At 40.8% G+C, this 26,468-nt stretch overlaps 1 protein-coding gene across 11 annotated transcripts in view; it reads left to right on the top strand.

The window, feature by feature from the left end:
- SYNE1 (spectrin repeat containing nuclear envelope protein 1) overlaps positions 1–26,468 on the top strand; it is a 672,549-nt gene that overhangs the window by 173,539 nt on the left and 472,542 nt on the right. For all 11 annotated transcript variants that reach the window (XM_075339554.1, XM_075339558.1, XM_075339562.1 and 8 more), the window contains 3 exons: positions 3,471–3,532; positions 21,332–21,427; positions 24,014–24,097. In XM_075339554.1, the coding sequence (XP_075195669.1) occupies positions 3,471–3,532; positions 21,332–21,427; positions 24,014–24,097 (242 nt within the window). The remainder of the gene's footprint in view (positions 1–3,470; positions 3,533–21,331; positions 21,428–24,013; positions 24,098–26,468) is intronic.

The following is a 26,468-nucleotide window of genomic DNA, read 5'->3' as shown; positions in this document are numbered from 1 at the left end:
AAATACCAGGAATTTTCTGCCTGATGTCTCTAATATCATATGTTCTATCTGAATATTTCTAAAACTGAATTCCTTGTGTTTCCTCCCTCTACTAACCTACCTACACTTTGGTTGTTCCATAACTCCCAAGCAGCACACTCACTGTCTTGTAGGGATATTTGACTCAGATCTTTTCTTCACTCCCTATATCTGATCATGCTTTCACTCGTATCACCTGCACCTCAAAAAAACATCTCCAGAATTTGACCTTTTCTTACCTTTGAAACTGCAAAAACTCTTACTGTCACTGTTATTTATTCCAGCCAGGATCATAGTTCTGCCCAGCCATTACACCGATGCCTCCACCCAGACATTGCACTGGTTGCCCACCTGATATAAAGCACAACGTAAACCCAATCACTCTTATCTGCAAGCTCTCCACAATTCAGCCCCATCCTTTATCTCCTACCTTATTTCTGCCTGTAATCTCATTTCTCGATCTCGATTCTGCTAATGATCTAAGATTAACTTCCTTCATAATTCAAACCTCTAACTCCCGTTTCCAAGACTTTCTTATACTGTGTCAATCCGGTTGATTCTCAGTATCCATGATTTTGTGTGTGCCCTAAAACACATCTCTTTTGATAGGCTTATTTGACTGCTCTCTACTTTTCCTTACTATATTTTTCTCAGCATCTGGTCCTTTCCATCATCTGTTCCCTCCCTCCAAGCACTCAGTAGCACTTTGTATGGTTTGATGTTTGGTGACTGCTTCATGCAGCTTTTCTTTAATAACTTTAGTTATTATAAAGATAGCTGGACCTTAAGACAGCACCTTTTACATTTGTGTCACAAGTACAGTGAAATATGTAGGCGATGTATAAATCCAATTATTATTATTGTGTTACCTCACAACCAATAGCAATGAATGGAGACAAGCAGTCTTCCGTCAGAGTCTCTTGACACCTATCCCTTAACTTTTCCGCCTACAAATGATTTCCTCACAGTTTTTAAATCCAGTAATAAATCGGAGTAGGGCAAAAAGCAGGCATTTCCAAAGCCTTTAGCAAGAAATTAATTTCTTAGGGCTCATTCATATCTGTTTTTTCCCCTATGAGAAAAACAGTTCTAGTTTCATGCGTGATTATTTTATTCAGAGTTTCATTAGATTCTCATCACTTCCGAGTTCAGCCGGAATTTTATCAGTCCCTCAATGTCAATGGGATAGTTTTACTGAAGCAAATACAAAACAATTCAGGAGTAATTTGCACCCAAAAATGTTGTTTATTACGTTTTATACACTACCTTTTTTTTACTCTGTCAACAAAGGAATGGGGATTAGTGAAATGGGCACATCTTGAGACGCAACTCCAAATCTGAGCAAAGGCCCTATTCGACAGGAACATTTTTTTAACGATAGCGAATGAGAGAGCGATAATAGTTATCTCATCATTATCGTGCGTATAAGCTCATTATTACACAAGCAAATGTTAACTGGAAAGAGCAAACACTGTTGCGGTCGATAGAAAGTCACTAGTCATTCATAAAAACATGTATTACACCTTAAGATCAGATGGGGATTTTAGCACTTGGGGGTGGTGTGTTTGCCTTTTTGCACGCATGCCTACAAAGGCGTATCCACTCCACTAGTGCAAAGTGTTGACGAGGTGGCAAGCGACTTGTTAGGGTGTGTGCGCACGCTGAGTTTTTTTAATGCGTATTTCGTGCAGTTTATCATGTAGATTGTTGCCCAAATCTGCATGTCTGTCCTTATACCATCAAAGTCAATGAGAATTCTGGAGTGCTGTGCTCACGTTGCTGCAGCATGTCAATCGTTGGTATGTTTTTTTTCCTGAGTTTTTCAGCCTTTCCAGCCAATGATTTCACTAAAAAAACACATGGCACAAAAACGCACCAAACACCGCACCTTGGGGCAGAAAAACACACCAAAAACTGCATGACAGAAAAACACACCAAAAAACGCGTTTTTTTGGTGTAGTTTTTGGTACTTTTTCGTGCCATATGTTTTTTGGTGCATTTTTGTTCCACGCGGTTTTTGGTGCGTTTTTCTGCCCCAAGGTGCGCTTTTTGGTCCAGAAAATTTCTGCACCTAATCTTCAGCATGCGCAAATATCTTTACATGGTGAAATGCTATGCCGACAAGCGGTAATTTTTAAACAAGTTGAAAGATCTAGTTTTGCGAGAATCAAACGATATTACGACTGCTAGCAGCTATCACACACTGCGAATATTGCTCCTTTTCGAATAATATTGTGATTTTCCCCCCATCTGATAAGGGCTTAAGCCAACTTATAAGTGACATAAAACAATGTAATAATGCACTAGATTTATCAAACAGCATGGACCTCTGTGATAAATCTAGCTCATTTTATTGTCTAGTCTAAAGGGGGCTTTACACGCTACGATATCGTTAATGAATTATCGTCGGGGTCACGGTGTTTGTGACGCACATCCGGCATCATTAACGATAACGCAGTGTGTAAAACTTAAGAGCGAGTGAAACGATCGCAAAAGAGGGCAAAATCGTTTGCCGCGGAGAGGTCGTCCTGAAATAAAAAATCTTTTTTTGCTTTTTAGTAATGTTGTTTGTCGTTCCTGCGGCACCACACCGCAGGAGCGACGAACATCTCCTTACCTGCCTCCACCGGCAATGCGGAATGAAGGAGGTGGGCGGGTTGATTACGTCCCGCTCATCTCCGCCCCTCCGCTTCTATTGGACGGCTGCCGTGTGACGTCGCTGTGACACCGCACGACCCGCCCCCTTAGAAAGGAGGTGGTTCGCCGGCCAGAGCAACATCGCAGAGCAGGTATGTGCGTGTGACACTGCCATAGCGATAATGTTCGCTACGGCAGCGATCACCACATATCGGCCGTACGACGGGGGCAGGTGTTATCGCGCTCGTCAGAAAGTTATGCCGTTTCTATTGCAGATTTTTCCTCACTTATTAGCATGGGTGAAATATGCAGCAAAAATGCAGCAAGAATTGTCATGCTGCAATACTAAATCTGCAAGGTAAAATAAGCCACATGGGCATGAGACTTAAGTGGTCACATTCGCTTTGCTGGTACTAGGAAATACTTCAGATTTTGTGACAAAACTGGCAGAAAAAAAAAACGCAAGAAAAAATACAACAACAACGCAACGTGTGCACATACCTCAAGTCTACACGGTCTAAAAATTAGACTATGGAAGTAAATCTGCCTCAGTCTTTTAGTCTGGGGTGTTCTAATGGTATTATTGGGGTCAGCAGCTATTTTCATCTGACACAAGTGACCATCTTTTCTAGGATTCATGAACCTGCAATGTTAGTGTCTCTCCTGTACATGAGGCTCACTATTATTCGCTGTGTATGGAAGCTTTGCAGTCATCCTTATATGTTTCTATACTAATACACAATAACATTCATTGAATAATGCCACAACCACTGGCATTCTAAATGTAATCATTATTTTCTATTTCTCTTCAACAGATGAGCAAGAAGCAGTTCAAAAGAGAACTTTTACCAAATGGATCAATTCACATTTGGCCAAGGTAGGATGTAATGTACAGTTACATTGTGTTATTATATCGGAAGTGTTGCATGTGCTTTAAAGTGTTATACCGCAAGGTTGTGACTGAATACAACCACTAACCTGATTATTTTTTAAAAAGCATGGTACACTAATATTACCCCCATACAATGACTGTACTCATCTGAACTCCAGATACTTACTAGTGGTGTCCCCAATTAAACTAATTCATTTTCTCTTCTTCACCCAGCCCAGATCGTTATGACTTCTTGTCAGTACTCATCAACGCAAACTGGAACACACAAACATCTGTGGCTGACTGCTTTTTTATTATTCCCCCCACTTTTATAGTAACATTACTTCTCTTCTGTCCCACTGTAAAAGTCTCCAAAAATAAAATACAATAAAGAAGTGATTGTTCCCTATGTCCCCATACAGTAATAATGCTTATGTACTCTTTGTGATCAAATACAGTAAGTATTGTCCCCTCCGTGACACCCATACAGTAGCATTTCCACCTATTATCCCCCCACATACAGGTGTAATCAAATACAAAAAAATTCAGCTCACCCACTTCGGATCTCTTTGCCTTCTCACCGTGTCACAGATTATCAGCTGGGCAGCCACAAACAGTAGTATGGTAGTATCCAGCATAGACATGACTAAAGGGGGCTTTACACGCTGCGACATCGCTAATGCGGAGTCGTTGGGGTCACGGAATTTGTGACACACATCCGGCCACATTAGCGATGTTGCTGCGTGTGACACCGATGAGCGATTTTGCATCGTTGCAAAAACGTGCAAAATCGCTCATCGGTGACATGGGGGTCCATTCTCTATTATCGTTACTGCAGCAGTAACGATGTAGTTCGTCGCTCCTGCGGCAGCACACATCGGTATGTGTGACGCCGCAGGAACGAGGAAGCTCTCCTTACCTGCCTCCCGGCCGCTATGCGGAAGGAAGGAGGTGGGCGGGATGTTACGTCCCGCTCATCTCCGCCCCTCCGCTGCTATTGGGTGGCCGCTCCGTGACGTCGCTGTGACGCCGCACGGACCGCCCCCTTAGAAAGGAGGCGGTTCACCGGTCACAGCGACGTCGCCGGGCAGGTAAGTATGTGTGACAGGTCTGGGCGATGTTGTGCGGCACGGGCAGTGATTTGCCCGTGTCGCGCAACAGATGGGGGCGGGTACCCACACTAGCAATATCGGGACCGATATCGCAGTGTGTAAAGTAGCCTTTAGACCGTGTAATTCGGTTGAAACGCATCACAACTCGCATTTTTTTTCCCCCCGTCTAGGGGCTGTCTGTAATGTGCCTTATATATTTCATGTACACATGGAATAAAACTATATGGAGATCTTATTTGGAGCGTGCCTTCCTATCTGTGCTGGATACTACTATAATACAGGTGTAATGTCCCTTTTTGTGGCTGTGATGTGGAAGTGTTATTGCTCTATATGGCCCCATACATTAACAACCTCCCCCATATGAACCCAATACAGCAATAATTTCCCCTCTATAGTAATAAAATCCCCCAATTCTGTTCCCTTATGTGGCTCCCATATTGTAATATTGTTCCCCAATTCTGGGTCACCATACATTAATATCTGTTTGCTGCCACAATGATCTACTACTAATTAAAAATTGCAACCCAATTTCTCACATGTCCCTCTCTGAGTGTATCTCTCCTCTGCTTCCTTCTGCTCCCGGAGTTCTCCCTATGTCACACTTAAGCGGGCTTTACACGCTACGATATTTCCAGCAATTGCTAGCGATATCGTACGCAATAGCACCCGCCCCCGTCGTGCATGCGATATCGTGTGATCGCTGCTGCAGTGAACATTGTCGCTACGGCAACATCACACACACTTACCTGGTCGTCGTCGTCGGTGTGACTGCCGAACAATCCCTCCCTCAAGGGGGAGATGCGTCTCTAAGCGGCCGGCCAATCAAAGCAGAGATGAGTGGGACGAAAATCACACCCACCTCCTTCCTTCCTCATTGCGGGCAGGACGCAGGTAAGGTGAGGTTCCTCGCTCCTGCGGTGTCACACACAGTGATGTGTGCTGCCGTAGGAACGAGGAACAACATCTTTAAACAACCATTGACAATTTTTGGTTTTAGGACGACCTCTCAATGGTGAACGATTTTCACCACTTTGGAGGATGTTTAAGGTCGCTGGTAAGTGTTACACACTGCGATACCATTAATGACGCCGGATGTGCGTCACTAATGACGTGACCCCGACGATAAAACATTAACGATATCATAGCATGTAAAGCCCCCGTTACTCTATAGCCATAGGGCTATGAGAGGGCCACACATCAGCATCACCCCCCCACAGGCAGTGTAATAACGTCACGTCAGCATCACATTTCTGGCCCTGTCTGATATCACACTGGACCAGTTTTGGTGGAGCAGGGAGCTAATGGATCTCTGCTCTGCAATAATTCTCAACTGCAGGTGACTCCAAAATGTTCCTCTTGTTGAAAATAGCGCTCCCCTCCACCTATAGGCTCAGTTGTGGCACATCTTGCTACTACCATTACACCCTGGTAGTAATTTGTTTATCAGTTGTAATTTTTTTAACTGCAGACAATACAGCTCTGGCAAAAATTAAGAGACCACTGCAACATTTTCCGTTTTTCAGATTTTTCTCTTTATAGGTATATTTTTTTAGTAAAGTGTAAATTGTTCTTTTATTCTATTAACTACTGATAACATGTCTCCGAATTTCCTATACATTTTGTATGTCTTTTCTGAAAATGAGAAATGGTCAAAATAACAAAAAAATGCATTGCTTTCAGACCTCAAATAATGCAAAGAAAACAAGTACATAATCATTTAGAAACAACAATACTAATAATGTTTTAACTCAGGAAGAGTTCAGAAATCAATATTTTGTGGAATAACCATGATTTTTAAGTACAGCTTTCATGCGTCTTGGCATGATTTCCACCAGTCTTTTACACTGTTTTTGGTGACCTTATGCCACTCCTGGTGCAAAACCTTAAGCAGTGCTTCTTTGTTTGATGGCTTGTGACTGTCTTCTTGATTACATTCCAGAGGTTTTCAATGGGTTTCAGGTCTGGAGATTGGGCTGGCCATGACAGGGTTTTGATGTGGTGGTCCTTCATCCACACATTGATTGACCTAGCTGTGTGGCATGGCGCTCTGTCCTTTACAGCTTTGCCCAACACCTGGTCATCTAATTGTTAGATGGAGACCTGGAGAGGCGTACAAGCCACATGTCTAGCACCCACTGTGAATTTTGGTGGAGGATCGGTGATGATCTGGGGATGCTTCAGCAAGGCAGCAATTGGGCAGATTAATTTTTGTGAAGGACGTATGAATCAAGCTGAATACAAGGTTATCCTGGACAAACAGTTGCTTTCTTCTGCTCAGGCAATGTTCCCCATCTCCGAGGACTGTTTTTTTTTCCAGCAGGACAATGTGCCATGCCACACAGCTAGGTCAATCAATGTGTGGATGAATGACCACTACATCAAAACCTTGTCATGGCCAGCCCAATCTCCAGACCTGAACCCCATTGAAAACCTCTGGCATGTAATCAAGAGGAAGATGGATAGTCACAAGCCATCAAACAAAGAAGAACTGCTTAAATTTTGTGCCAGGAGTGGCATAAGGTCACCCAAAAGCAGTGTGAAATACTGGCGAAAAGTATGCCAAGACGCATGAAAGCTGTGATTAACCCCTTCAGCCCCGGGGCACTTTCCGTTTTTGCGTTTTTTGTTTTTTGCTCCCCTTCTTCTGAGAGCCGTAACTTTTTTATTTTTCCGTCAATCTTGCCATATGAGGGCTTGTTTTTTGCGGGACAAGTTGTACTTTTAAATGAAACCATAAGTTTTTCCTTATGGTGTACTGGAAAGCAGCAAAAAAATTCCAAGTGTGGAAAAATTGCAAAAAAGTGTGATGGCACAATAGTTTTTGGGATCTTTTATTCACGGTGTTCACTATATGGTAAAACTGATGTGTGGGTATGATGCCTGAGGTCGGTGTGAGTTTGTAGACACCAAACATGTATAGGTTTACCTGTATCTAAGGGGTTAAAAAAATTCACAAGCTTGTCCAATAAAAGTGGCGTACGTTTTGCGCCATTTTCCGAAACCCGTAGAGTTCTCATTTTTTGGGATCTATGGCTCAGTGATGGCTTATTTTTTGCGTCTCGAGCTGATGTTTCTAATGGTAGCATTTTTGCGCAGATGCTACGTTTTGATCGCCTGTTATTGCATTTTGCGTAAAACTTGTGGCGACCAAAAAACGTTATTTTGGCGTTTGGAATTTTTTCACCACTACGCCGTTTACCAATCAGATTAATTGATTTTATATTTTGATAGATCGGGCATTTCTGAACGCGGCGATACCAAATATGTGTATATTTATTTTTTTTTAACCCTTTAATTTTCAATGGGGGGAAAGGGGAGTGATTTGAACTTTTAGGTTTTTTGTTTTTTTTTAATTTTTAAAAACTTTTTTTTACTTTTTTTATTTTATTTTACTAGTCCCCCTAGGGGGCTATAGCAATCAGCAATCGCTGATCGCTTTCTGCTGATCACAGCTATACCGCTGTAAACAGCAGAAATAGTCACTTTGTTTTTTCCTCTGCTCCGTGCCGAGGAAAAAGGAAAGTGAAACTTCGTAGCAGCAGGCGTCATCACATGACCCTGTGCTACGATGGCAACCACCGAACGTCACGTGATCACTCATGTGACTTCCGATGGGGGCGGCGGTAAGTAGAAAACATGGCCGCGCGCATATAGATCTCGCTGCCAGAGTTTGGCAGCGAGATCTAAGGGGTTAATGTTCCGGGTGGAATGCGATTCCACTCGGAACATGTAGGCACACATGTCAGCTGTTGAAAACAGCTGATATGTGTGCCAATCCACGCCACCTGCCCGCGGCAGGGGGCGGGGCTTACGGGACACGATCTATGATGGAAAGATCCATCCATGGTCGTGGAGGGGTTAAAAATCATGGTTATTCCACAAAATATTGATTTCTGAACTCTTCTTTGAGTTAAAACACTAGTTTTGTTGTTTCTAAATTATTATGAACTTGTTTTCTTTGCATTATTTGAGGTCTGAAAGCAATGCATTGTTTTGCTGTTTTGACCATTTCTCATTTTCAGAAAATAAATACAAAATGTATAGCTTGGAAATTGGGAGACATTGTCATTAGTTTATAGAATAAAAGAACAATTTGTATTTTACTCAAAAATATACCTGTAAAGAGAAAAATCAGAAAAACTGAAAATTTTGCAGTTGTCTCTTAATTTGTGCCAGAGCTGTATATATTTTTTTAAATTTTATCTTTATTTAGCTTTCTTATGATTTACGATGCAAAATTATATTGTGATACCATCTTAATTTAGCAAATGTTTAAAAGTAAAACAATCAAAAAGCGCAAAATGTGCAGAAATAGAATAGCACAGCCAATTAGCACAAATTGTATAAGAAAGAAAAGGATATGTAAATGTCCATAACAACACAAAATAAATGAAATGTCACATCTGGAAGAAAAATAAAAACAAGGGAGACAGATAAGTATAAAAAGGAAATAAAGAGGTGGAGGGGGCAGGGGAGAAAGGGAAAAGTGTTCGAACACAGGGCCCCACAATTACGGACTCAGCTTCCCCAATTATGGCCCAATAGTCAGCATAGGATCTAAATTCCATTTAATAAAATCAGGGTTTGTATAACCGTTCATATGAATTATTGACTTTTTCCATTAGGGTATGGTCCACTTGCGCATAGCCTCTGATGCGAGAGCATTGGAAGTGATATGCTAATGACCCCCTGCTGCGAGTGTCAGCCGAGGGTCATGCGACTGTGATGTGATCTTGCGATCGGGTCACAGCTGTGGAGAAGAGGGAGGGAGCATTTTCTCCATCTCCTCCCCGGCCAATCTCTGCGTACATCGCACTGTGGTTGGATGACATGCGAGTGCAGTGCGATGTTTCACACACTCCCATAGACTTGTATGGGGGTACGTGAGTCGACAGTCGCTGCCAAAACGCAGCATGCTGCGATCCATTCTGCATGCCGCTATGGTGTGAGAAATCAATTGCAGATGGATGCTGCCCCATAGTTTTGCAGTAGAGTGAGAGCAATTTGATGTTTTATTGGATTGCACTCGTCCACGCAAAATGCAAGTTGAACCGAGCCCTTAACATCAGTTCATTCATTTTAGAAAACATGAGGGAGACTGTTTATGTGGAGTATTTATTTAAAAGCAGAGGGAGGCACGCTCATGCAGTCACGATTAAGTGCCTTAAAGAGGTTGTCCACTAGTTTTATATTGATGCTCTGTCCTTAGGAAAAATCCTGCAGTTCCAAACATGTGCATAGCGCCTCTGAAGCCGAGAAGCAAGCACCCGGATAACAAGGCTGCGGGAATGTGAAGCCCACACGCGCGGGATCTTTAAGAGCTGACGGTGACGTCGCTCATGTAAATCCATGGTATCACGCCCACAGGGTAGGAAGGGGTTTCTAGGCCACACATCACCCTGCTTGTAGGTAAGGGACCTGACAGGTTCCATTTAAGTGGAATCTGTCACCAGGTTTTTGCCACCTAATCTGAGAGAAGCATGATGTAGGCAAAGAGATCCTGATTCCATCGATGTGTCACTTACTAGGCTGCTTAGTGTAGCTTTGATAAAATCACTCAGCAGTAGATTATCATTACCGGACTACATGATCAGCATGTTCATGAGCTTTGTATAACTGCTGGATCTGCAGCAGAGAAAACATTGATTTTTATCAAAATTACAGCAAACAGCTCAGTAAGTGACACATGGCTGTAATCAGGGTCTCTATCTGTACATCATGCTGCTCTTAGATGGGAAAGCAAAAACCTGGTGACAGATTCTCTTTAATTGCTATATTATTGCTCTTTCTTTTTTGGAAACCATTGCAGTAGTATTTAGGACAGGAACTTTTTTGACTGTTTTTTGAGATTTTGCGATGAACATTTTCATAGACGTCAGAGAGAAGCAAGTCACAGACGGGTGGCACCAATAGTACTTTTTTCTGTTCTCTACTTTGCTCCTTGGGTTTTCAACCCTCTATATTAACCCTGTATACACCATCACATAGACATATGTAGCAGAGTTGGCATTTGTCACAGACATTTAGTAATCCCACTAAGTAGCATGTCCAATGAATGAATTTGATCATACTGTGTCATTGCCTTAGGCAGCAGAAGCTGTAAATGCGGTGATTTCTACCATGGTACTATTGACTAAGCCAAAGCGTCATCCCCTATTTAGTGTTGTGAAATGACTAGAAATTGCAGAGGCTCGTGTGAATGATTATGTAACTAAACGCCATTACTCAGCGGAACGTTTGTCCCCTCCTGTCCTTCCTTCCCTCAATGATACTTGAGCTCTCTTACTGCCGTGGCTGTTTATTCAGCACAATTCCTATCGTCTACCCCTGCGACTGTAATGCTAATCAAGACTTGAGGGGAGAATTAAATTATCAGGAACGATCTCTCCATCTTATGCAATTAAGTTTAGTATGTTACAAATCAAAAGTGAATTACATTATTGAATGCTATAATCGAATAATGCTAATGTTTTAATGAAGAAATTAACTTAAGCTTTTTATATGGAAGATGGTTGTGATTCATTATATGTAAATGGCCCACATCATATTTAGGCTTCATACGTGTTTACTCCAGGCTGTTGTCCCAATGGGTAAGTCTAAAGGGGTGCTTTACACGCTGCGACATCGCTACCGATATATCGTCGGGGTCACATCGTTAGTGACGCACATCCGGCACCGGTAGCGACATCGCAGCGTGTGACACCAAGGAGCGACAATCAACGATCGCAAAATCGTCCAAGAACGGTGATCGTTGACACGTTGCTCCTTTCCTTAATATCGTTGCTGCTGCAGGTACGATGTTGTTTGTCGTTCCTGCGGCACCACACATCGCTATGTGTGACACCGCAGGAACGACAAACATCTCCTTACCTGCGTCCACCGGCAATGCGGAAGGAAGGAGATGGGCAGGATGTTACGTCCCACTCATCTCTGCCCCTCCGCTTCTATTGGGCGGCCGCTCAGTGACGTCGCGGTGACGCCGAATGCACCTCCCCATTAAAGAGGGATTGTTCGGTGGTCACAGCGACGTCGCTGCACAGCTATGTGCGTGTGACGCTGCCGTAGCGATAATGTTCGCTACGGCAGTGATCACCAAATGTCGCACGAACGACGGGGGCGGGTGCTATCGTGCACGACATCGCTAGCAATCGCTAGTGATGACGCAGTGTGTAAAGTACCCTTAAGGCTCTGTTCACATCTCTGCGGATCCCGAGCTGATCCATAGGGTCCCATGCACATGGTTTGTGCCAAAGCTGTGACCTTTTGGTATATGCCCACCCTGTATGTAAAGCGCAGTGTGATTCTGTACAGTTTAGTGTATGGTAAAAAACTGATATCCAGCTTGGTGTAAGTTTCTTACAATAGGAGCCAATGGGCAACATATAAAGCTATATACACATAATATACAACGATAGTGGAACAACTCCATTAATTTGGTACACAGAAAGGAGAATGTTGATTCATTATTCACTATATAACAAGAATGTGTTGGTGTAAGTTACAATTCTGACAAAAATGTCCATACAATACGTAGAAGAAGTAGTCTTGGCGCCTTGGTAATCTCAATCCATGCTCTCAACTGTAACAATGTGACTGTAGGATAGCAAGGGACAGGAGGCTCCTGTACCGTCCCTCTTGCTAGGGCACCCTATTCTATTTTTTCAATGTCCTCAGGGTTACCCCTAATGGTGGAGATGATTGAGTCTCGTGCCTGGGTATACCCCTGACCAGAGATAATATGTTAACCTCCCAGGGAAGAAAGGGGCAGGAGTGTGATGGAAACACAAATTTAGGCAAACAGGTAAACACAATCTCACACACTGTAAACTCACAGGAAGAAACAAGCAAGAGAAGTAAGGAGACAAGCAAGAGAAGTAAGGCAGTAACAAAAGGACAACAAAGGTTAATACCACAACCGCTCATAACAATAATGCACAACAACCACCAGTAAGTCTGGATCAAACCACCTCTGCAGACCAGTATAGACAAGCTATAGCTGGCACTTATGGAAGTGTTCAGCCAGCATATATACGAGAGGAGAGAATATGACTGGCTCTACCATAATATGTGACTAAAGGAGATTGACAAGCAGATCAGCAGAGATTAACTCTTGATAACTTGCCTATGAGCTACAAGTCTGCGGTTGGATCACGCACATACAAGTCTATGGTTGCGTATGAAACATTGGACTGCACTCTGATGTCATTGTCGATTAATGTCTCCATCTTCTCCGCACCTGTGAACCGATTGTCATGTGTAAGAGAATTGGATCACAGTACAATCATACTCGGCTCACGCTCGCAGCAGAGTTTGAGCCAAGTGTCGTTAGCATATATCTTCTGATATTCTCTCATTGGATGCTATACACAAGTGTGACTCCGGCCTAATACTAACTATCCTATAGAAATGTGAAAATGAACTGGCACTGCTATAGGAAATTCTCATTTTTTAAATATTGCTGTAAAAAATGATAGGACTCTAGTATTTGTTCACCATGGGTCGAATTCTACTAGGGCATATAGACCATGCTTAGCCCAATGGAACAATACAGTCATGGCTGAAAGTGTTGGCACCCTTGAAATTGTTCTAGAAAATTAGGTATTTCTTCAGGAAAATTATTGTAATCGCACATGTTTTGTTATATACATGTTTATTTCCTTTGTGTGTATTGCAACACAAAAAAACCCTGAGAAAAAAGGCAAATTGGACATAATTTCACACAAAACGCCAAAAAGTGGCCTTAAATATTTGGTTGCACACTCTTTGGAATAAATAACTGCAGTTAATCATTTCCTATAACCATCAACAAGCTTCTTACACCCCTCAACTGGAATTTTGGACCACTCTCCTATTGCAAACTGCTCCAAGGTCTCTTATATTTGAAGGATGCCTCCTGCCAACAACAATTTTAAGATCTCTCCACAGGTTTTCAATGGGATTTAGATCCAGGCTCATTGCTGGTCACTTCAGAACTCTCCAGCGATTTGCTTCCATCCATTTCTGGGCGCATCCTAAAGTATGCTTGGGGTCATTGTCATACTGGAAGACCCATGTTTATTTTGGCAAACTGCTAGCTAGGTTTTTATGTTTTGTGTCAACAGTAAAATCCTCTTGGGTCTCCTGCTATAGTGTATCATTTTATTCAAATGTAGACGGACAGTTCACACTGACACTGGTTCACCCTGAGCCCATAAGACAGCTTGAATTTCTTAAGAACTTAACTGGGACTGCTAATCCACTATTTGCACTATCCTGCGTTGCAACCTTTCATCAATTTTCTCTGCTGACCATGTCCAGGGAGATTAGCTACAGTGCCATTAGTTGTAAACTTCTTGATTATGTTGCGCACTGAGGGCAAAGGAACATCAAGATCTATTGAGATGGACTTGTAACCTTAATATTTTTTATATTTTTCAACAATTTTAGTTCTCAAGTCCTCAGACAGTTCATTTTTTTCTCTTACTGTTCTTCTCCATGCATAATGTGACACAATGCAAAGATTTTATCAACTTCTTCCCTTTTTATCTGGTTTCAGGTATGATTTTTATATTGCCCACATCTGTTACTTGCCACAAGTGAGTTTGAACGAGCATCACATGCTTTAAACGAAGTTGTTTACTTACAATTTTGGAAAGGTGCCAGCATCTTTGTCTTGACCATTTTGGGGGTTTTTGTGAGAAATTATGTCCAATTTGCCTTTTTTTTCTTTTTTTTTTTGTGTAGTTCCAATACAAACAAAGGAAATAAACGTGTATAACAAAGCATGTGTAATTTCAATAATTTTCTGAGAGGAATACTTCATTTTCTGTAACAATTTCAGGGGATCAACACTTTCGTCCATGACTGTGTATAAAGCCACCCAATGGCTCATTTAGAGGTCGGTAAATGTTCAGCGTGCCAGTTTTTATCATCGGTTTTTCTAGTAGACAAAAAAAATGATGATTTTTTTTGTCTTCTCCTATCAATGGGCCTGTGAAAATGGGACAGCATACAGATGGCATTCAAGTGCTGTCCAGTTCTTCAACGGATTCATAAGACTTGCAATGGTGAGTTTGATCCATTACTCAGATCAAAATTGGACAAGTTTTTTGATCTGCTGTGGACTCCGTACTCAAAAATTATAATCGGTACAACATTGATGATGAAAAACACGGATAGAACTCTTATGTGAAAAACTGATGTCTGAATGAGTCCTCAGTAAATGGTCAAATCATCCCATTTAGAGTATCTCTTTTTTGTATCGACAGAAGAAGAATCCTTAGTGCATACATATGCAAAAAATTGTTAAATGAGATTGTATCTGGGATATTTTTCTGGAAACATATTCTATGTCATTTCCATGTTCACGTCTGCAGCACCAGGGGCAGGAAGCACGGAGGCATTCTGTCAAAGCAAACATTACAGCGGATGGGATCTTTTCTTTTTTTGTGTTTTTTTATGTGATAATTGAACTTGATACTGGCACAGCCATTGGAAACTATTATGACAGCTTATCCTGAACTTTCAATGTTACTGAAACATTAGGCCCTTAGCACAATGTACCACTCCTCCATGACATAATAAATACAGTCATTGGCAGAAAGGGAACGCTTGATCACATTTCAGCAGAAAATATATTTTTTTGTTTTCCGGTTGCTTATATGGTTCTATATATTCCACTGTGCTGTACAGAGACTGTCATCTCTAATATCTGTCCCTGACAGTCTAATCCTACACATACTCTGCACTCTGGGCCAAATTTATTTTACTGTCGTCCTGAAGGCAAATATTTGCAATATTTTGGTACATTTTTAAAGAAATTCAAGAGGTAGATTATAAAGCTATGATGCTTTTGTATCATATTTGACAATGTGTACATTATTTTTAACCCCTTCTCAACCTACAATGGAAATTTTTAGTGCTAGGGCTCATGCAAACAAGCATATAAATTGGACATGTGTTGTCCAATTTTTGATCAGATAGGACATGGCAGCACACTGACCAATGTTATTCAATCTCTCAGTCCAAGTGTCCATGAGTTAAAAATCCCAGCATTGCATTACTTTCTTCCAAGTCTTGGATGAGACTCACTCACTCAAGTATATGGGTTCATAAAACAAGTTGGATCCCACATAGAACATCCGTGTGTGTTATGAACTGGTAACCGTGGACGATCACAAAAAATCCCATTACTCAGGAAAAAAAAAAACCACAAGAGTAGTTGGAAACTAAGCTGACCGCAATCCCCTATTTATCAGACAACACTAGAAGTAGCAGTGGGATGTTCGTAACACACCTAGACACCTCGTCACTGCTGGAGAAACTTGCTACACCTCAAAGATAGAAATGAGGAATCCTAACTTGCCTTGGAGCAGTCCCCAAAGAAATAGCAAGCCACAATACACAGAAAATATAGGCAAAGGTTAGATTAGCAAAGGTGAGGCCTGACTTACTAGATACCAAAGAACAAGACAGATAACTGATTGTGCCAGCAAAAAAACACCTGCAAAAAATACCAAACTCCTGATAGGAAAAAAATACTAAGACCACTGGGTCTTCCCCCGCTATATCAGGTACTCTTGTGCCAGACACTTTAAAGTGAACTGCAGATATAATGGGAAGAAACAAAATCACAGAACAAACAATATTCTAAAGTGTAAAAAATCCAAACATGAACACGGAGCAAGCTCCCTTTCTTGCTGGAGGAACTGCTCTGCTCACAAAGCAGAAAGACAGATCCTCACATACAAGAAACCAAACACAGAACCAAATGGATTAAGCAGAAATACCCTTAAGTGCAATTTCAGCAATTAAGCACAGAAACTAGCAACTTATCTGGAGTAGATTCAGGCACAAAATAAATGGGAAAAACGGAAGGGAAAACTCCCAGCCATCTTCAGAAGCAGCAGGAAAACACTAGTACCGGCGGCCACTAGGCACAAAATGATTTCCTAAATACACTTACCTGATCTGCAATAGGACTTCCTGGACTCCCAATTAACTCCAACACCTGTATGAGTCACAGATTCAGACTCAGCTTCATTACCATTCTTGGCCACCAGAGGGAGCTCCACACCAGCACCCACTCGGATGACATTCACAACATGTGTGGCATCCGATATTTCTAGATACATTTTTTTATTATAAGGCCTCGGTTCCACTTGCGTTTATCAGGGAAGAGTGCAATCCGATAAAACATTGGATTCAGAACTGCTCATGGTTCTGGGTGCATATTGCACCTGCCAGGTTCACTTTAAATGGAAGTAAACTCGGGTCTACGGAACATGAGGAAGACTTCGGTATTCTGGTTACAAGTAAGCTGAGCAGCAAAACTCAATGTCAAGGAGCAGCTGAAAAAGCTAATGAGATTTTAGGGTATATAAAAAGAGAGATTAGATCATGTGATCCCAATGTATTGTTACCCCTCTATAAGTCACTTGTAAGGCCACATCTGGAATATGGGATCCAGTTTTGGGCTCCATATTTTAAAAAGGATATTTGGAAGTTAGAGTCAGTTCAATGGCAGCTAACTAGACTACTACAAGGAATGGAAGGCCTCCCATATGATGACAGGTTGAGAAAGTTGGATTTGTTTAGTTTAGAAAAAAGATGTCTCAGAGGAGATCTCATTTATATGTATAAATACATTTGTGGTCAATATAAAGGACTGACACATGACTTATTTCTTCCAAAGACAGTACTAACGACCAGGGGCATACACTGCAAGAAGAAGAAGAGATTCTGGCAGCTAAATAAGAACGGATTCTTTACTACCACAAGAGGTAGTAATGGCAGATACTATATCAACTTTTAAAAAATGGCTGGATGATTTCCTCAGTACACAAAATATTGTCGGTTATAAATGATTTAGTAACAAAATATGTAATTAGTGGAGGAAGGTGGGACTAGATGGACTTAGGTCTTTTTTCAACCTAAGTACGGTAACTATGTAACAATCACTTTTATCTTAGATTAAAAATCAGACACATTTTAGACACAGTGATTAGTAATGGACAATGACTAAAGACTGTGTCTAAAATGCATCTGCTTTTTCCAATGGTATTGGATGGATTTTTTTCTATATGGAATTTAATATGTTGCAATAAAAGTGATTGTTTAAAAATCTTTTTTCAGGATTTGGCTTCTACCTACTCTTGCAGAGACTTAACAAACAAGTCACGCTGTAGAGGAAGTTAGTTCGGTCTCCGCCTGAGGCGTGACTGATTTGTCATGTCTACGTAACAATCCAAAGTGAAAAAGTTTCTGAAAAGACAGAAAAAAAACTGTTTTCCTGGATTGTAAATGATATAAATTGCTCTAGGAAATGGGAAATTGGATTGATTATGTGTTTGGAAAAGAGATAATTGCTAAAGAGGGGTTCTGTGTAATTAATATTTTATGACCACAAATAAAATGTGTTGTTTGATTTGCAGGGCTATAGAGCGAGAGGGGCGGAAAGCTGGTGCATGGGCATAGTTACTGGGAAGATGCCAACAACCCACTTTGCCTTGGTCACAGTATTTAGCTAATGAGCTGTAGGGATAGGCAACTGTAGTTTGGCCAAGTGCTCTCTTGTGTGTACGGTCGGAGTTAATCATGGCTTTTATTCACTTTTTGTGCTGCAATTCAGGATGTTATCCACTACAAGTAATTGCAGAAAATTATCTAAGCTTGTTCTTTTTTTTTTACATATTTCTTTTCTGTTTGAAAAATCATTATGTGACTAAGTTCCCATGATGTAAGAAAAAGACTGATGGCACTTCCTAAAAAGTGCCATCAGTCTTTTTCTTAGTTGATAGGGTCATATCTTCTGATTGAGCACTGCTCTTTAGCCTTAGATGATTTTAATTCTTCATTACCAAGTTCCTACCTGCCCATATATTGTAGGTTTTTTTAACGCAAAGAGAGGCATTAGAGTTTCATAGGGACCCAACAATAAAAGGTCGGCTTCCCGTTGGCTGTTGGGCTCACATACAACTGGCCATTTTTGTGAGCTAAGTATCTCAGCTTTTACATGTTTGCCATAGCAGTATTGCATGTCTATATTCCTACATTGATTGTTACGCATATTTTATCATGACAGAGTGCAACTATCTCTTTTTTGTTACTAAGTTCCCATGATGAAAATTTGTTGAGTTCTTGATATGACAGAATTTCAGGATTTATTAGCTAAATTAGGTTACTTGTGTTTTTTCATTGAGTACTTGTTAGTTTTTATCACATTTTTCAGATACAAAATTTATTTTGTTTGGTTTGTCATGCTTTAACTAAGCTGCATTGGTTTGGATATTTCTTGTTACTTAAATTTGATAAAACACGATTGAAGAATTATATGTATACTTACTGCTTTACCAGTGTAATAATAGCGCATATCCTTTTAACTGCTGATTTTCCTTATCTCATTGAGTTTGTGGTAAAAAATTCCCCAAAAATGACATATTTCCTGCAAGAGAAATGGACAAGTTGGGATTTCAATATCTCACCGCAGGTCATTTTCTGCAACATCAAAAAAGCACAATGGACAATTTATATAAATTCCATACACTTTACTGGAGCATCAAGATGCTGCATTATTTGTACACGAAAGTACATGATCAAAAAAGGCACCAAACACTCATAGTGGTAACTTAACCTTACTCTGTCTAGAATCTAAAACAAAATGACAAAAAAGCGGCCATCCGGAAAAATGCTTGAGTTCCCCATTGACTTCCATTATGCTCAGTACTTGAATCACACCCATTTGAGGATCCAGCCTCCCTTTATGAGTACCGAGCACCCGAGCATGGTAGTACTCACTCATCCCTAGTCTGTACCTTTTCATTCATCCTGCCTGATGAAGATACAGTTAGGTCCAGAAATATTTGGACAGTGACACAAGTTTTGTTATTTTAGCTGTTTACAAAAACATGTTCAGAAATACAATTATATATATAATATGGGCTGAAAGTGCACACTCCCAGCTGCAATATGAGAGTTTTCACATCCAAATCGGAGAAAGGGTTTAGGAATCATAGCTCTGTAATGCATAGCCTCCTCTTTTTCAAGAGACCAAAAGTAATTGGACAAGGGACTCTAAGGGCTGCAATTAACTCTGAAGGCGTCTCCCTCGTTAACCTGTAATCAATGAAGTAGTTAAAAGGTCTGGGGTTGATTACAGGTGTGTGGTTTTGCATTTGGAAGCTGTTGCTGTGACCAGACAACATGCGGTCTAAGGAACTCTCAATTGAGGTGAAGCAGAACATCCTGAGGCTGAAAAAAAGAAAAAATCCATCAGAGAGATAGCAGACATGCTTGGAGTAGCAAAATCAACAGTCGGGTACATTCTGAGAAAAAAGGAATTGACTGGTGAGCTTGGGAACTCAAAAAGGCCTGGGCGTCCACGGATGACAACAGTGGTGGATGATCGCCGCATACTTTCTTTGGTGAAGAAGAACCCGTTCACAACATCAACTGAAGTCCAGAACACTCTCAGTGAAGTAGGTGTATCTGTCTCTAAGTCAACAGTAAAGAGAAGACTCCATGAAAGTAAATACAAAGGGTTCAAATCTAGATGCAAACCATTCATCAATACCAAAAATAGACAGGCCAGAGTTAAATTTGCTGAAAAACACCTCATGAAGCCAGCTCAGTTCTGGAAAAGTATTCTATGGACAGATGAGACAAAGATCAACCTGTACCAGAATGATGGGAAGAAAAAAGTTTGGAGAAGAAAGGGAACGGCACATGATCCAAGGCACACCACATCCTCTGTAAAACATGGTGGAGGCAATGTGATGGCATGGGCATGCATGGCTTTCAATGGCACTGGGTCACTTGTGTTTATTGATGACATAACAGCAGACAAGAGTAGCCGGATGAATTCTGAAGTGTACCGGGATATACTTTCAGCCCAGATTCAGCCAAATGCCGCAAAGTTGATCGGACGGCGCTTCATAGTACAGATGGACAATGACCCCAAGCATACAGCCAAAGCTACCCAGGAGTTCATGAGTGCAAAAAAGTGGAACATTCTGCAATGGCCAAGTCAATCACCAGATCTTAACCCAATTGAGCATGCATTTCACTTGCTCAAATCCAGACTTAAGACGGAAAGACCCACAAACAAGCAAGACCTGAAGGCTGCGGCTGTAAAGGCCTGGCAAAGCATTAAGACGAAGGAAACCCAGCGTTTGGTGATGTCCATGGGTTCCAGACTTAAGGCAGTGATTGCCTCCAAAGGATGCGCAACAAAATATTGAAAATAAAATTTTTTTTTTTGGGTTTGGTTTATTTGTCCAATTACTTTTGACCTCCTAAAATGTGGAGTGTTTGTAAAGAAATGTGTACAATTCCTACAATTTCTATCAGATATTTTTGTTCAAACCTTCAAATTAAACGTTACAATCTGCACTTGAATTCTGTTGTAGAGGTTTCATTTCAAATCCAATGTGGTGGCATGCAGAGCCCAACTCGCGAAAATTGTGTCACTGTCCAAATATTTCTGGACCTAACTGTATATACACTGCTGAAACGCATATTCTCAATACCTCTACCCATGATCCGTCTTGTCCCAGCAGCGCTCAATGTTTCCTTATTTTTATTCTACATCTTGCATTACACTGTCTCTAAACGATCATAATCTTTGTTTTTACAGCCCAGGTTGGTACGTTCTTCTATTGAGAAATGTGTCCATATTTTACGTCAGCCTTTGACTTCATTTTTCCTTTTCTTATAGCGTAACCCTCCACTACTCATAAATGATCTTTTTGAAGATATAAAAGATGGGACTAAACTGCTTGCGTTACTAGAAGTCTTATCCGGACAAAAGTTGGTAGGTGACTAAATGTAGAGTGTCTGAAAGTGGTATAATAAAATCCAAAGTATTTTCTTTACCATGAATCTTGCAATGAAATAAATGGTCAAATTTCTTTCTTGATGTGTCAGAATAAGTCATGAGGAGATCATATAGGAAAGGCTGGGGTCACACGGGGATTACTGCGATACCCTCGCATGACACTTGGCTCACGCTGGCAGTACAGCAGAGCCGAGTGTCATGCAAGTGTGCCTGCGACTGAGGTCCGATCATGCGAGCGGACCTCAGCTGCGAGGGGTGGGCTGACTCTGAGGAAGGGCGGGCCGGCACGGAGGAGGGGCAGGAGAGATTTATCTCCCTCTCTCCTCCGTAGCCGGCTATTGCGATTCACGGCCTGCACTCGCGGTACACCGGTGTAATGCGAGTGCAGTGCGATTTTTCTCTTGCCCCATACACTTGAATGAGTGCGAGAGAAACAGAATCACATTGCGCTAGCAGCATGCTGCGATTGTGTTCTCAGTCTGATTAGGGCTGAGAAAATAATCGCTCATATGCGCCGACACACAGACTAATATTGGTCCGACTGGAATGCGATTTTTTATCGCACTCCACTCGCACTGTTTTTCTTGCCGTGTGTCTTAGGCCTAAAGGGCAGAAAGTCCTTACAGAGCGCGTGCTGAAGAGGTCTCTTTGGCCTCACAGATACGCTGCCACCTGTCGAGGATGTATTTCCAGAATTATAGACATTCACTCTTTTCTTTAATAGCAAATGCAGCAGAGATTTTTCAATTTGGATTTTGCTTCAAATCCATATATTACTGTCCTGCACATATGAACACATACATACAGTATATTCACCATATCTAAGCATAGATACTTTCTGTTCTACATACATGCCCACCTATTGCATAAAGACATGCTCATCCACTTCCTACAATCTTATACACACTTATTTCCATCAAGGAAACACATACATATATGCGCATCCTTATTACATACACTCTTGCGTTATTTTGCATTCACACTAGTACACTAGTACACACAGTAAATGGCCCCTTCATGGGACTTCATGGGAAGCAGTACTAGTAGATATTATTATTATTATTATTATTTTTATTATAGCTCCATATATTCCATGGCACTTTATATGTGAAAAGGGGTACACATAGTAGGGACAAGTACAATAATCATAAATAAAACAAGGTACAGACTGGTACAGGAGGAGAAAGGACCCTGCCTGTGAGGGCTCACAGTCTACAATTTTGGCACCAGCTTTGGTCATTCGGAGGCAACATTACATAACGCATCAGTATAAGTGCCTGGCACACTACCTTGAGCCACAGACCTTCAAACCCCTAAAGCAGTGCTCCCCAACATTTCTGACCTTGAGATCTACATTCAACTCTGAGAGGGTCTCTAGACAAATTCAGGTCTGAGAAAGGGCCATTTGCCACATCCAGTTCCTGGTCCCCTCACAGTAGTGACGCCCCAAACCCCATATTACAGGTATAGTGACAGTCAGAGCTTTTCCACAGAAATCATACCAAAGGAGTTTTCTCAAAATCCAGGAGTTCCTACCTTATCCACATTCAGATCTGCTCTTCTGTGTCACACTACTCACATAATTCACCATCTGGAGAGCTGGTCTTCAAAGCTGTTTGCTGGAGTTGGTAATGATGCACCAAAGTGGCAGACAGTTTCCAACCTCACATCACAGACGCGTGAGCCACATGGGTCCCCAAGCCACAGGTTGGGGACACCTGCCCTTAGCCCTTGTTCACACTGCAGTTATGTTTGGTCATTATTTGATAAATATTTGTAAATCATGAACAAGAGTTGCCCTAAAACACTGCAGAAGTGAGTGACTCTTTCAGTTATAAATTTGCTTTCTGTAGGATCCACTCCTTATTTTGGCTTACAACTGCTGACCAAACACTGACCAAATACTGACTTGTGAATACGACCTAACATCTTACACTAACTTTCTGTTTTTTTCTGAAACCGGATACCTATTCATGTTTTGCAGATTGGCCACTGGTCTCTAGGCCCAAAAAGGCCTAGAGTTCAGGTCAGGAAACCCACAGCCAGTCGATCGATTAAACACGGGTGTCTGAATCCGGCCTAACAAGCATACTTTTTGTTTACATTTTTATACTTTTAGGTGATGCTCACATTTCCATTTGCACATTTCTGTTTTTCTGTTTCCTTTAGAGAAACAAACTAAGGGAATTCATGTACAAAATGGTACATAATGCAAACACAAGTAGAGGGACCTCAATTATGGGGTCAGTTTGGATTCCTCCTCCTTTTTTTTGTCTGTGTTTACAACAGAAGAAATGGGTCTGCATAATGTTTTTTTTTCTTTAGTTCTAAATTGGACTTCAGATGGATCCCATAATTACTAATGGGTTACTTCTTCTGTTTATATCATTAATGTAACTGATCCAAATTCTAGTTTAGCCTTAGCATTCATATATATTGTTATTGAGGATTTTGGGGTAAAAATTGACCGTTCCTTGAGTAAAATATTGTTAACGTGACTGACATTGCCATTGTTATCATTCTGACCAACAAGCAAAAACTAACACTAATATAATCTTTCAGCCATGTGAGCAAGGGAAGAAGTTGAAACGCATTCACTGGGTGGCCAATATTGGTGCGGCTCTAAAATTTTTGGAAGGAAGACGGGTGAGTAGAATAAATCTTATTGTAGGTATATTTCACTCACAGCTATAATGAAGAGCTATTATCCTTATACACATTTTAGGGTTTGATTGTTTATCTACTTACGCAGGAGCATAGGTGGCCTATTGACTTTGATGGCTGAAATCTATACTCAGATTGTAGTACGTGTCTGTTGTACTTGGCTTCATCACATCATTGGCTTTGGAACTTGAGCAATAATATGCAACTTGAATTTTGGACGGTTCTTTCAATATTATGACACATTACATGATATTCAGCTCCTATGTCTTTTGGAGTATGGTGGGGTACAGGCAGAGCTGTGATACCAGACAGTCCTGGGATAAGAGCGGTGCAAATTCTAGTATTGAATATTAATTCTCATTTAAGCTTTTTAGTGTTTGGTCTGTTTATCCTTCTATCTAAAGAGTCTTCATTGCAAGGTTGTCTTTCACATTGATCTCTTATGATGAAGACCAATTTACTAAAACTAACATTTTTAGATAACGTGGGGGAAGTTTACTGAGTCCAACATTTCCTATACCGGTATTAGAACAGAACAAGCTGGTGTAAAATGTGACAGATTTGCTAGGAGGCATTGGCCTATCCGTGTTCCACAAAGTCAAATTTACGCCAGTCAAGTGCTGGAATAGATTTCCGCTATAAATGACACCACTTTTTGAAACAGTAAATTTTCCCTTATTGAGACAGTATAAAATGTCACTACTATATAGATGTCAAATGTGGGATGGTTCCTTTTCCTAATTAAAATCTAAGGAAAGGAAGGTGGATTCAGCATCAAGGAAACATTTTTGAGCCAGAAATTTTGCTTTCAAATTTGGGCACAACGTGCTGAATATTCAACCATGCACATTTTTACATGAAGCCATAGCTTTCTCTCACTAAGCCATACTCCTTGTCAGACATGGCACAAAAAGTCTAAAATTGCATAAAAATATTTAGTGCATTTACTGCAATTTTGATTCAAATTATGCTACTTATCATTCCAGTGGTCCATCAGCCACCGTGAAAGCCTAAAATATATATTCCAGCTTCGGATCTTTGTGGCATCCTTAACATTGTATCAACCCATAGTTGAAATATGATAATTAAACCATTACCTGATTTGTGAAAGAGACTAGGAAATGAGTTAAAGGGGTTGTCCACAACTTTTACATTGATGGCCTATTCTTACAATAGGTCATCAATGTCTGATTAGCCAGGGTCTGGCAGCAGGTGGCTGGAAATACTCAGTTCCGGAGCTGCTCCGTTTTCTGATAGCGGCCACTGCCGGGTACTGCACATCCGCCACCTATTGATTTGAATGGAAGGCGGATGTGCAGTAGCAGGCAACGACCACTATCAGTTGACATTGAAGGTCCGGAACTCAGCATTTATGACTGCCACCACCGGCACCGAAAACAGCTGATTGGCAGAGGGTGCCGGGTATCAGACCCCAGGCGATCAGACAGTGATGACCTATCTTAAGGCTAGGCCATCAATGTAAAAGAAGTGGACAATCCCTTTAATTATCATATTAGCTGGAACGTTCTCATTTATATTCATATAGAATAGAAATAGACAGTTATCTATAAGTAGTCAGCCGCTAACTCACCGTTTTATGGAGAAGATGTATTCATTCCCCTTAACTTATTATGTAAAAGGTAACAGACCCAATTTTTATGGATTTTTAATGAAAACTCAACCTTGAAAAGCACATCTGAAGACTGAGATTTTGGTCTAGGTTTGGAAATTCAGAGGGAGGTATCAACAAATCATCTCAAGTGTTGAGATTGATGTTTGTGGAAAAAATGTTCTTGAGACACACAGATTGAATGTAGCGAAAGATTGATGATTTACTTGGGGGCCTACAGCCACAATTTAGTGCAAGATTAATGTTTCTGTCCAGACGGAATGTTTAATGAAAAACTTGTTCAAATGAAACCACCTTTATATTGTACTTAGAATTATCCATGGCCGGTCCTTATATGATAGAGGCGCACACGATACAGCGGAATATGTTAGCGCTATATAAAAATAAAGATTTATTTATTTTATTTATTTATTTATTTATTTATTTATTTATATTTACTGGTCAGTATACGCAGTAACATTTATTAAAATGACACATTTTTTTATTAGATTGCGAGAAGGAAATATTAAGTATTCTGCTCACTTTTAGCAGAGCTGATTTTGTCAGTGGAGAAGAAATGAATGATAACACTATGTTATATAATTTCCCAGATTGTAATTTACTTTCATAGAGACACTAAATCTAATAATAAAGAGAGAGGAAACACTCTACAGTTTGTTAGTTTGCAAAACTTTCTACATCCTTCTTAAAATTAAGTATAAAAAGGGGTCTAATTCACTAACG

The sequence above is a fragment of the Anomaloglossus baeobatrachus genome, chromosome 3, assembly GCF_048569485.1.
Source record: "Anomaloglossus baeobatrachus isolate aAnoBae1 chromosome 3, aAnoBae1.hap1, whole genome shotgun sequence".
NCBI classification, from domain to species: Eukaryota; Metazoa; Chordata; class Amphibia; order Anura; family Aromobatidae; genus Anomaloglossus; species Anomaloglossus baeobatrachus.
This window is presented reverse-complemented; position numbering and strand designations above follow the sequence as displayed.